At 47.3% G+C, this 12565-nt stretch overlaps 1 protein-coding gene across 1 annotated transcript in view; it reads right to left on the bottom strand.

The window, feature by feature from the left end:
* Positions 1–9107: 9107 nt before the first annotated feature.
* Positions 9108–12565, bottom strand: part of FAF1 (Fas associated factor 1) — a 146896-nt gene continuing 143438 nt past the window's right edge. The window contains exon 19 of the mRNA XM_057367063.1: positions 9108–12422. Coding sequence (XP_057223046.1) covers positions 12339–12422 — 84 coding nt within the window. The 3' untranslated portion in view covers positions 9108–12338. The remainder of the gene's footprint in view (positions 12423–12565) is intronic.

The raw sequence follows: 12565 nt of genomic DNA, 5'->3' as shown, positions 1-12565 counted from the left end.
CCGAGGCTGTTTCCCTGGGCTCCTGCAGCACGGCCCCRCTCACTGTGAACAGGCAGAGCTGGGGTGCAGCGTCCCAGAGCTGGGSACTCTCTGTAAACGCCCACTGCCTGTTTCTGCTGCTCATCCAAAGTCAGCAGAGGACAGCCCTTCGCCCAAAACACTTAGCCATGTGCTGGTTTTAAATGTCACAAATGTTACACTTTATATCAATCCGACATCGTAATAGTAGGGATTTATTAAATAAAAAAAATAAATTGCAGAACTATGTAATGCAGCTCCAGGATTCAGCAAGTTCTGAGAACATTTATCCAAATCTCCCCCGATTTCAGGCGTGTTTGACGGTTTCCCACGCTCCGCTCCTCTCCGGCCTCCCCCTGGGCCGGCAGCAGCCCCGGCAGGCGCCCGAAGGCGGCGGGGGCTGGAGGAGAAGCCGCCGCTCCCGGGAAGCGCCGCTCTTCGCCGGCGCCGCTCCTGACCCGGAGCCGAGGCCTCTCCTCGGACTCGGCGCCCTGCTCCGGGCTCAGGGAGTCCCTGCTTTTTCGCTTTCCAGGAGGAAAGTGGCTGAAAGGTCCGCTTTCAACCGGGACACAACTATTCCGTGTTGTTCTTCTCCTACGAGGTGCGTTTAGAAAAGGAGAGCCCGGAATCTCACTTGTCACCGGTTTGATATTTTAACTACMATAATACCTCCCGTGCCCGTATTTTCCTTTGAAAACTTTCCCTGTGAATCCAGACAGCGCGTACATTTCGCAGATTTATTCAAACAAGCCACCCCTGAGCTGTGAGTTCGCCCAGAGTAGCAGAGGCGCGGCCAGGACTTGCCACGGGCTCGGGGCTCTCTCCAGCTCCGTCCCGGCCTGCCAGAGCCCTGTGTGTGTGTGAGGATGGACGGGAGGCAGCGGGGAGGTGGATGTTGCTCTCCCCCCACCCCTCCCTTCTTCCTCCCTTCTCTCCTACTGCAATTCATTTCTGTTTGACGAGGCACAATAAAATCTTCTTGTACATCCCTGCTCCCGTGTCTTTCTGGGGGAGGGATGTTTGTTTTAGGCACGCACAGAGCAGCCGCGCTCCCGCTGCCCGGGCGGGACGAGGAAAGAGAAATTCATTTCTCCAAACCCGGTGAAATGCGACTTTAAAGCCCCCGAGATTGATTTCKCTCCCAGCTTGGCTCTGGGTGCAACTCCCTGCGTCAAACCACGGGAGGAACTCAGGCTTGGACCCGGCTCCTCACTTCTCCCCGCAGGAGCAGCCCGGGCTGGCACCGGGCGCCTGGGTCGGTTCCAGGGCGTGGGGCGAGTGTCCTGCCCCGGCCGAGCGCGGAGAGCCGCCGGCCCTCGGAGCCGCCAGAGCTAAGGGGTCCCAGAGAGAACCTCAACATGGTCAGGGCAGCTCGCGCCCTCCACACGCGCGAAAATCGACGCTACTTCGTTATTAYAGGAATGACCAGCAAAGCCGCATTTCGTTGCGTGGTCGCTGCTCAGTTATCCCCGCTGTGCGTTTGACTCTGGCAGCATCCAAACACGCATCACTCGGAGCCCACGGCCCAGCGCTCACGCCTGGGTCAGCTCGATAAAACACGACAGGGGTCTCATAGATTTATTCTGGAGAAACCCCGATTTCCCCGGTGTTTCTTCCTCTCCTCACTCCCCTTGATTCACCTAAAGGCTTCCCGTGTATGGCTGCTCCCGTGCTCAAGTTTGACAGGGCTGCAGCAACGGTGCGGCTGCAGTTTCCCCCAATTGCAGCAGTAAAATCTTAATTAAAAAGCGCCCRGCTATTGGCTGCCATGCGGGGGAAGGGACACGCACGCCCGCAAGCAGCGCAGAGCTCGGAAGCATCCCAGAGAAATATAGTTCTTGATTAGTGTATTTTCATCTCGTTCTTAGCGGAAGACAGTTTGTAAGTACCTGCTAATGTTAGTGCTCTTTAAGGTTTCAATTGTTCTAGGGGGTTTGCCATTGACTTTTTCATTATTTACCTACTGAATCAAAGTAAGCAAATGCCATCTGTTTCCCTGCTGCTATCATCTTCACTTTTAATTATCCGCCCAGCCGCCTAATAGAGATGATATTAAACTAAATCTTTTTGACATTAAAAGTAATTATCCCCAAACCAATATTACAAGAATGAAAATTACCACCACCGCTACCCCCCCCCTTCAAGAAAAAGGCACATTCCTCCTAGTCCAGGCAACCTCTTCAGTTCCGGAGCGACGAAAGGGAGACGGAACTCCCGTTAGCACGGACTTCTCAAGTATTTGAAACATTATTAACTCGATTTCTCTGCTCCCAGTGGGGGAGGAAAAAGCGACAAGGGAGAAATATTTGGAGGAAAATAAGGGAAATTCGGGGCTCCTCTCCGCCCGCAGCCCGACGGCCGCACGGGGGGAACCCGCACCGGGGCGGGCGGCGGGGCCGGGGCTGCCTGACCCCTCGGGGATCCGCCGGGGCCGGCACAGGTAGCAGCCGCCGGCTTTTGGAGAGAATCGCATCCTAAACCCACAGACACGCGGCCCTCGAAGGGCTTCGCACCGTCCAGCGGCTCCGGCCGCGCTCATGGCGCTGGCCTTGCGGGGACGGTCATCAGACGGACATTGGGCTCGGGGCCGTAGTGAAGGGGCACGGCYCGTCCTCTGACAGATGGCCGCCGGCTGAATTACCTCCACAGAGTCATTTCTCTTACTCTCAGACTTCTCCGCCATTTCTCCTCCGACTCGCTTTAATACGAGCCGGAGCCGCGTCCCCCRTTTCCTTTAATATGTGCTAAACTGAGCTAATTTTAATTGCATGTTTCAACTTTGCTAATTAAATAGAGTGGTCTAATTAAAAGTGACTAGGGAACAGTTTTAATTCAACCCTCTACTTTTTTAACAATCCATTATGCAACAAATCCAGGGTAAGCCCTCCCTTTAAAAAAGCTACAGATGATTGAGTTTTTACACCTTTTTACACGCTCACAATGGGGAGACTTGACCCAACATATGTAGCGGTGGGGCCGCGCCCCCCCGGCTCCCCGGCGGGGCATCGCGACCGAGCCGCCTCGCTGCTGCTGCCCCGCCTGAGCGCGGCTGGACCCGGGGGCTTCCCGGGGCCTCCCCGCTGGAAGTGCGGAGACTATTAGCCCAGCAGAGGTTAGAGTAGCACATCCCCAAGACAGCAGCCCAGGATTTGGGAAAATCGGGCTCTTTACACGCTTCATCTCTTCACCAAGTGCTCATTAGGTTGTTAACCTCTGGTTCACATGAAAGGGGCATGTGATGAATCCCCTCCCGAACAAATGGGCGCATCCCCCTTCAGGCACTGAACAAAGCCCTTAAAATAACTGCACGAGAAAGCCTTYAGTTGTTACTCTAAAATTTCTTTTCTCTGAGAGCTTGCGCCCATCCACACATACGCACACCGACACACAGAAAGAGGGAAAAAAGCTCACACACGCAAAAATCCATCCATCACACCCCCTCCCTCGTGTGCTGGAGCTAAAAATTAAAAATCCGTGGTCCGTCCCCAGGGCTTTCAGCGCTGGCTGATGTCCCCCGGGTTTGGCTGGGGCTCGGGCTCGGGCTTCCCAAGGGAAGGGAAGGAAATCTTAATCGCTTTAGTGGGGCGGGCGGGAGAGCAGCCTCAGCCCGTGGAGGGGGAAAGCCACGCGTCCCGGCCGGGGGCAGCGCTCTGCGGGGACAGGGGGTGCGGGGGTGTTCATGCCGGCCCCCGCTCTGCTCTCCCCTTCTTCCACCCGCCGGAGAGACGAGCTGAGCGGATCCACAGATGAGGAGGGCGCGGCTGGAGTTTCCCTTCCTTGCCGGGGAGTGCGGCGAGGGCTGGGACAGCTCGGGGGGAGCCCGGCGCCCCCATGCCCCGCTCCCACCCCGGCCTCGCTCCGCGCTAAGTAGATCGGGTTCTCTCCTAAACCAGCCGGGCTCAACCTCCGGAGYCAGCGCTGCCTGCCCGGGGCTCGCTGCCCACGGAGGGCCGGCCAGGGAGCCGAGCCCGGCTCCGCATTCCCACCGCTCTCCTGTGGATTTGGGGCTCTTTAAGACCTTTGCTTTTCTCTCCCTCCCTCCTTCTCCCTCTCCCTTTTTTATTTCCCAGCCCCTCGGGCATGGATTAAAGTGACAGACAATTTTCCCCTCGCACCTTATTGATGGTTAAATGCACTTTGAGYTAATGCGCGGGAAGCGGGGACGGAGGGGGGGCTGTCCCGGCAGCGCTGCGAACCTCGGCGGATCGACGGAGCGGCCGCGGGCCGGGGGCGGCTCAGCACGGGCTGCTCCGCTGCCTCCCCCGCGTCCCCTGCGCGGCAGCGGAGGCTCCGCGGGGATCCGCGGCTCAGGGACACCCGCGTGTGCCGCAGCTCTCGGCGGCCGCGGGGACACGCGCAGGTACCGCGGGGCAGCAGCTCCGAGCCAGAATGACTCGGGAAAGCCCCGCTCTGCTAATTTACCGTGGGGCGCTCCGAGAGGTTCATTAAAAAGGCTCTTGTCAGCTCCCTAACGATCCGAGAGCTTTTTAATTATATTTTATATTCCCCTACCCGTCTCCTAACTTCAAACACATGGTAAAAAGGATTTGCTGTTTTGTTTCAGGTAAAACCTAATAATTAAAATTCAGACCCCGTCCCATGCATCTGCTTCGCCTTTGCCAAATGAATTGAAGGGAGAGAGAAAAGCGATTTCATTGAGATCACAGATGGGGTGCAGGTTTTTGGAAGAAATTTGAGAAACACCATTGTCCAGAATCAAAACTCTATGTCTTGCCCCACAAAGGGGGCTGCTTTAAGCCCCTCAACTTCTATGGGGCTTGTTTTTTAAACTTTAAGTGTTCCGCACAATAAGCTGCCACCAAAATGTCACAACCACTCTAATTCCAAGTGTGTCTCACTGCAAAGGGTGCAGAAAAATGAAGGGAGCAAAGGGAAGGAGTGTAATTAAAAACCCTGGAGCTCCCTCCTGCCTGCTGGGGCCCGGCGACCGGTCCGGGGCGGGGGCGGCGGGGAAATGCCCCCGCCCGTGGCAGCGGGACGGACACCCCAAGGTGCGGGGCYGCTCCCCCCGCACCGCTCCAGCATCTGCCCGGCCACATCCCGGCTCAGCACATCGGAGCGCTTCCATATTTCGGAGGCTAAATTGTTTCATTAGGCGAAAGCAGAAGATTAATCCTTTTATTTTTATTCATGATCATGACAGCCCCGGTCGGATTTGCCAGAGGATTCCCCCCTTCAATGTTTATTGCCCCAGGAGCTCAGGAGCTGAACAATCCTGCCGGAATGCGATAGATAAACACAGTSTATATCGTTAGAGACATATCGAGGGTGTTTGCGGAGGGGCGGGAGGGCCGCTGSAACAGCGTCATCAAAAACCGCACGCACTTCGGGGGAAAAATGATGCTTGTATTCTTTTTACACTTCACGTGCGATATTTAACGGGGGCCTTATACAAACACAGATTTCTTTCCAGTTAATGATGGACCATYCGCAATCTACCACGGCACCGTCCAGCCCTGCGCCGGTGCCATCACCGGGACCGGGCAGGGCTGGGGCGATGTCCGAGCATGCGGCTCCATTTGTTTGGTTGGCTGGATGCTTGTTCGTGGGTCGTTGGGTTGTAATTTTTTTTTTTTCCCCCCGGGAATGCCCAAGTTCTCCTTGCGCGCCCAGGGCCGGGCTGAGCGGCTCCATCTCCGCCCACGCCCGTGGGGAAAGGCGCAGCCGCCGCGCCGGTCCAAAGCGCGGCATCGAGGCTTTTCCCTTCTTTTGACTTCGCTTTAATTATTTTTWAAATAAWTCTAKAATAATTTTTGGTGGCGGTGCTGGYAGAGCCGGGCCGGGATGCGGAGCCAGAGCAGCCGCGGAGGGAAGGGAAGCGAGACCCGCGGGGGCGGCTCCGCGCCCGCGCAGCGCTCCGGTACCCCCGGGAATTCTGCCCCGGCGGCTCCATCCCGCCCGGGAGAGGCCGAAGGGCGGCTGCGGTGCGGGCCGGTCCCGGGGGATGCCCGGGAGGTGCCTTCGGCCCCATCCCGCTTCTCCAAGCCAACATCTCCCCGGGATTCGGCGGCCGCGAGGTGCGAAGGCGCGGCGGAACCCGCACCAAGGCGGAGATTTTTTTGGGTGTGTTTTTGTTTGTTTATTTGGTTTGGTTTTCCCACGTTGGACGACACTGCAACAGCCACACAATGTCTTACCCACCTTCRTCTAAACCTTGAAGAAGTGTATTTCAGCAACGGAGTGTTCTCTTTAATTTGCAGGTTATACTTCACCTCTAAAAAATACCTACTCCCCTTTTTTCTTTATTAATCCACAATCTATAAATTATTTTGTTCTKCTGCATCAGGGAGTTTATAGTTGTCATTAAAAAAATTCCTTCTCCATTGGCACCACGGTTTGGAAATGCTTTCCCTTACAGAAAGTCCAAATTAATCAAGACACATAAACAGGCAAACAGGCCTACACGAAGTGAAAAATATTTCTAAGTACATCTTAGAATAACTTTTAAACTCCTAAAATGGCTGCAACAGAACGGGAGTTTTCAAATGACAACAAATTAGGTCTAGCTGTAAATTTAGAAAAGGCAAGATCATGAGTAGGATGCCGTATTTACAAGGTATAAAATACTTACGAGTGACAGTAACTCATGCTAATGGGGACTGTGGCAGTATATTAAATAAAGCATAGAGGCAAATAAAATGATGGAAACTCCATTTTTAGGTAAATGAAAACATATTCAYTAGTTTACTAAATGATAATAGCTTTTTTAAATCACCAGAGCAGCACTAACCTTTTAGAAGAAAATGGCATRAAGAGGAAGATAATAAACGAGAAATCAAAGTCACAGGTAAAAGACTAAGATTGTAACCAAAACTTTGAAGATGCTGTCTTAGATCCTCAGAGTACACATGTATCTGACTTAAAAAGACTACAGAGTGCCCTCAAGAAGGAGTTGGGTCACGAGAACCAGCACATTAAAGGATGCAATCGGAAGACAGACTCAAAGTAGGAAACTAGACAAGAAAATTAGAAAATCCATGGAAATTTAACTTTTGGAAGATACAAACCCAGAACTAAACAACTGACAGACCAAAGGAACAATTACCAAAGGTGCAAAGGATCATTAAAAGTATCGAAAACAGGAAACCTGCCAGAAGATTGGACGAAAACATTTTCCTTTTATTACAAATAAGGTAACTGCAGAAAAACTAAGCTGGTAGTTTTTCATTTGTAGTGGTGTTTACTACAGTGGAAACATTTTCTCTTGAGTTAAAAAAAATAAAGTAATATTATCAGAGATTGCGAGCTGGAAGCAGAAAGCAACAATTTCACAGTGAGAGGATTCCAGCAAAGTCCTCAAGGATTTGTGTGGGAACCTTTGTGTTATTCAAGGTCCTCAAACACCACTACTTGGAGAAAGGGATCAGTGGTGAGCTGATGATATTAATAAATAATACAAACTCGTTCAAGTTGAGTGGATCAAAAGGGATCAGCAACGAACTGCAGAATTCTGTGGAATACTGTCACAACATGGAGCTGGGAAAACAGTAAAGGAAACTTACTGGTACTAAGTACAAAATAATGATCCTGTTACCCAGTTTTGTAATCACAGGAACTAATGAAGCYTCCTTCTATAACCAGCAGTTGAGTGACATTTTAATTGAATTATATTAAGGCTGCAGTGTGACTTCAGTCTTCATTACACATAAAAGAATCCACAGAGGAAAACCCTGACTAAGGAGTGAATTCTCTGAGAYGTTAAAACCCACTGGAACTTTTAGGGTGCTCGGATCTGGAGTGAAGAATTGGACCTAGAGTGAGCCTTGCCTTCACTGCACACACTCAAGRACTTTCCCTCTGCCTTCCTACTTCCTGAATTCTGGGCTGCAGACTTTGGCAAGACTTAAGGAAATTTMAGAGAGCAAAACCTTTATAGCATTTAATTTACTTGAAATAATAATTTAAAAATATTTAAAATGCAAAGGTAATACTAAGGTATTAAAAAAAATATTTCAAGAAGCATGATCGATTTCACCCCACATAAATCAGCARTGCTGTCAGGAGGAGCAGCCCAGCCTTCCTCTTCCTCTCTTCACTGAGTCAATCTAGAGACACATTAGGGAGCTGCATCAGCTCCAAAACTCCTCCAGGAAAAAAAAAAAAAGTCAGTTAAGGTGGGGGCAGAGGTGCCTCTGCTGGCAGGAACACAGATCTTTATCAGACTAAACTGAGTACAGAACTGCCTGGAATGTGACATGTTTAGTACTAAATTTGCTATTCCTTACCTTTGTCATCTGTGGGGAAATAGTTTCAGATAGACAACAATGTTTCATGCTGTGTATAGTGTATAGTAATTCCTGCTTACTTTCATGACTTGTCCAGAAAAAAAAAAAACATAATTAAGGCTACTGCAGTTGCCTTCTCTCCTATACGAGCAGAATAATAAAACTAAACTTGGGTGCAGAATGATCATTCAGTCTCCCTTCCCAGCTCCTTTGTTCCAAAAGACCAAAGGCTGCAGTGAACATTCACTGTCAAGGATGGCTCATCCCAGACAAGCACCCAGCTGCCAGCCTGGAGATTGATGCTCCTGTTTGCACCCTCCCTCTCAAGGACCTTAAAGGAATTCTGTATTTTGGCAGCCATACAGCTCTGACAGCAGCTGTGCTATGGTGGTGTTGAAGCAGACTAGGAAATGTCCAACACAAGGGCTCGTTTCCCCACAGACCCTCACAATACTGGAAAAACTGAAGTGTGAATTACCATCACTGAAAACTCCTAATCTGGACGAGGCCAGCATCACTGTTTCCAAATAAAAATGCAACCTCTGCTTTGTCAAATGCTGGAAGCTCTTGGTGCTTACCTTGATGCACGGCCTGGGAGCCCTCAGGAGCAGGACAGCAGAGTGGGAAGCCTTTGCTCCAGGGAGGAATGGCTCACACGAGGCATCTCCATCTTCAGCATCTCCAATGGACTGCTCCAAGCAGCTCCTGCTTCTGCCTGGTAGTGACTCTTCACATGCAGAGACACCTGCTCATGTGTTTGGTGCCTGCTGTGGAATCTATTTGAGGGACTGAAATCTCAGGCATTGTCCAGGGAACCTGGACACGAGGCCCGGATAATGAAACGCTTCAGCCCTGAGAATCTGGGATATTGGGATTTGACCTTTCCCCACACATGGAAGACTGAAATCATGTAACTTTTTAGTAGAAATATTGCTGCAATTGAAAATTTATTTTTTAAGTTTCTAATGTCACCGAGTAGGTACAGTTTATGAAAGCCAAAGTCCTCTTCTGCTACATTAAAAAGAACAGACAAAGCCCCCAGCACAGCTCCATCAGAAACACCCTCAGCACTCGCACTGAGCTGAAGGGTGCACATGCAGAGAGCACAGAGCTGACACTCGTGCTCTGCATGGTCTCCAATAATGATTTCAAACACCACTGTCAACAGGCAGAGAGTYTCTCCCAAAGTCAGAGCGTGCCCCACCTTCACCCCAACGAGGAATGGAAGTCGACGCAGCGCACGGGATTCCTTTCAGTAACAGTAATTCCTTAAGACTTACAATTAATGCATTAATCACGTTAATGGTAATCCATTAATGTGAAGAACCTGAAGATAAAAAGGCAGAATCAGGGAGACGCTCCACAGCGATGGTGTTACAGTTTTAGGGTAATGCTGAATTACAAAATTCGACTGACTAGAGGATTATCTGTGCCAGCAGTGTGTGCGAAGTGAATACCAGGAGAGCAGAAAATGATGGCATAGAATATTAATATTTCTACAGAGGGATTGGTTTGTGTTGATGGTGTGATTCAGAAAGGTGACTCGAGATGGYTGCTTCTTGAAATCAGGCCCCAAAGTATTTAAGGACCAAAATCATTAATGTTTTATTTAAAGAGCGATACACTTGTTTACGTCGTGGCAGAATGATCCCTGTATACTGATCTCAATAWCTTTATATCAGAGGGCAGTAATGCCACCACTTTGAACACTTCCAGTTAATTATCACTAGAACATTTTGATCATGACAGTGTATTTTGCAATATGAACAAAATGAGGGAAAAARTAATGAAAGAGTTTAGGGGGGCAAAAAAAAGGGCCAAAACAGCCCTGGGAGCACTGACTTCAACAAGTGCAACAAATATTCAAGCCACATTTAATAACTTTATAAAACTAGTATCAAAGTAAAGAATATATAGTCAAAATACAGAAATCAAGTTGAGTGAGAGAAAACAGCCTGATGAGATCAAACAGAAGTTAAACAGAACAGATGAATATAAACAAGTTAGCTGAAAGGTCGCTTTGCTTTGTGTAGCACTATTTCAGCAATACCTTTCCTCAACAGCCAGCTTAGAAGGAGAAAAAAAAGATATGCATCACTTTAAAATCCTGCTGTATGTTTTACTGTGATTGTTTGTAGAAAYGGCATCACCCCAATTTGCAACCCATGTTAATTTCTTATTTAATAAATGCAGTGGAATTTTTTTTTTTTGCAAGGAAACTAAAGTTCAGCATGAAGCGTCTGCATTCAGCTTTCCATTACACATACATTTATCATTCTATTGGCTATGAATTCTTTTATTTGTGAACTGCAAATTAYTAGGATTTGCTTACACTTTCAAACCTTTTGTTTGTCATAGATACGTCACTTTTAAAAGTGTCTGGTGTAGCACTCACTAATTACAGAATTATAAAAGGTAGAATAAGGCTTTCCCCGCTCAGAAATTCGCTTTTTTGGTAAAGGTAACAATATATCAGCATCACTAACATCCTAATAATAGGCATACATTTAATTTTATATCACCATCCTTCYGAAGAAAAAAAGACTACAAGGTGTGTGCAACTGGTTTTAGCTTAGTATAAAATTTTCAAATCAGAACTAATTCATCTACGATAAACACTATGAATTACGTATAAACATAGATGGAAAACAATGTGCCAGGCTTTAAAAGAAAAAAAAATTGATTAGCAGATGACAATCCTGTAGTGCTATCGTGCACTATCCTGTAAGCCCAGAGAGAAAAGAAAAAAAAAGGGGTTAAAAAAAAAAAAAAAAAAAAAAAAAAAAAGAAAAAAAAGGAAGAAAAAAGAGAAAAAAAAAGGAAGGGAAAAAAACCCCAAACAAACCAGTTTTGATGCAGGTTTGGCATCAACTGCACGTTATGGTCTTAGCCTCAGTATGCTCATTCTATGGTTGAGAAATTTAAAGTACCAGATTTTTCCACATCAGATAGCAGCTAGCTGGTGCATACATTTCAGACAAGAGAACTAGGATTTCTTTAATTTGAGACGGGATCAGTAATGTATTGTTAAAATGTCCAAAGTGTGCAACAATAAGGCAGATTTCTTATTACACCACCCCTTAAAATACCCATTGTTTGATGAGCCAAACAAGGTGCTTTACACCAGCAGAGAAATAGGAGACAAGCCAGTGCCAGAATGAAGAAAAACTGCTAAAATGGGAACTGCCCTTTCTTTCAAAATGAGAAATAAAGAACTTTTGTATCTGGTATTTGAAAGGTTTTTAACAGCTGATATTCAATATCAGCTGATTCCTGAAGTGTTGGCAAGATACCAGGTTTCTGGTACTGGCCATGTCTAATGTTATTTAAATATTCACATCATGCAAGAAGCAGTTTCACACTGCAATGTAATGGAAAATACTTCCTAAACTCAATTGGAACTGAGACCCAAAGCAGAACCGGTAAATAAATATCTCGCATATATGTCAAACTATATTCTCCAAACAAAACCTTACATCTTATCAAAGAAGTCAGAAAGTACTAACAAAAATTATATGCTTTCTACTATAATACTGTTAAATTTTCATGGCTGAGAATGTCCCATTAATTTTTTTCTGCCTTTTTAAATTAGTTGACGAAGTAGAAATTCAAACACGGAAATAAAATGCATATATATGAGAGCACTGGCTCAGTGAGATATCAAATATACAGCATTCTAGTGTCAAAAGTACAGGCAGAAATGTCCAAGATTTCTTGGTGAAAAAGGGGCATTTGAGGAGTAAAAATTCTACTTAACAATCACTCACATTTTAACAGTGCATTAATTATAACAAAAGCCGGATGATAAGTGAGCAACAGAATCATAATGTTCAGTGTTCATAGCAGAACTTTATCTTCTGCTCATTTAAATGAGGTTGGAAACATATACTCATGAATGTGAAATTTTAAGTAGCTATGTTTGTTTTTTCAATTTTTCAGGATTCTTGCAAGAGGCAAACTCGTGACATGGAATTGAACTGGATTTCAGTACAAGGTGGTGCTCAAAGAAGTCTTCCTCTTGATGTTGTGCCTCTGTCTTATCAAAGGATCATTAGTCCTACAATCTTGTTGGATCTATTCTTTTGCCTCTAGGAAAAGGGTTTCTTGAGGATACAGTTTTACCTCCAGTAATGATTTATTTGGATCCAGCTGGGTCACCTGTAAATACATGAACACAAAGATAGGTGTAAGCAGAATTTTGAACTGTTTATCTTCACAGTGCAGATTTTCACTGGGAAGATTTTTGAGTCCCTCCATCAGGGGTAACTGAAGTAGTGAGTATTATTTTCCAGGATTCAGGT

This window comes from Malurus melanocephalus, unplaced genomic scaffold (assembly GCF_030028575.1).
Source record: "Malurus melanocephalus ecotype Western Australia unplaced genomic scaffold, MMel_1.1 scaffold_74, whole genome shotgun sequence".
NCBI lineage: Eukaryota > Metazoa > Chordata > Aves > Passeriformes > Maluridae > Malurus > Malurus melanocephalus.
Note: the sequence above shows the minus strand (reverse complement) of the source record. Positions and strands in the feature narration are given on the sequence as shown.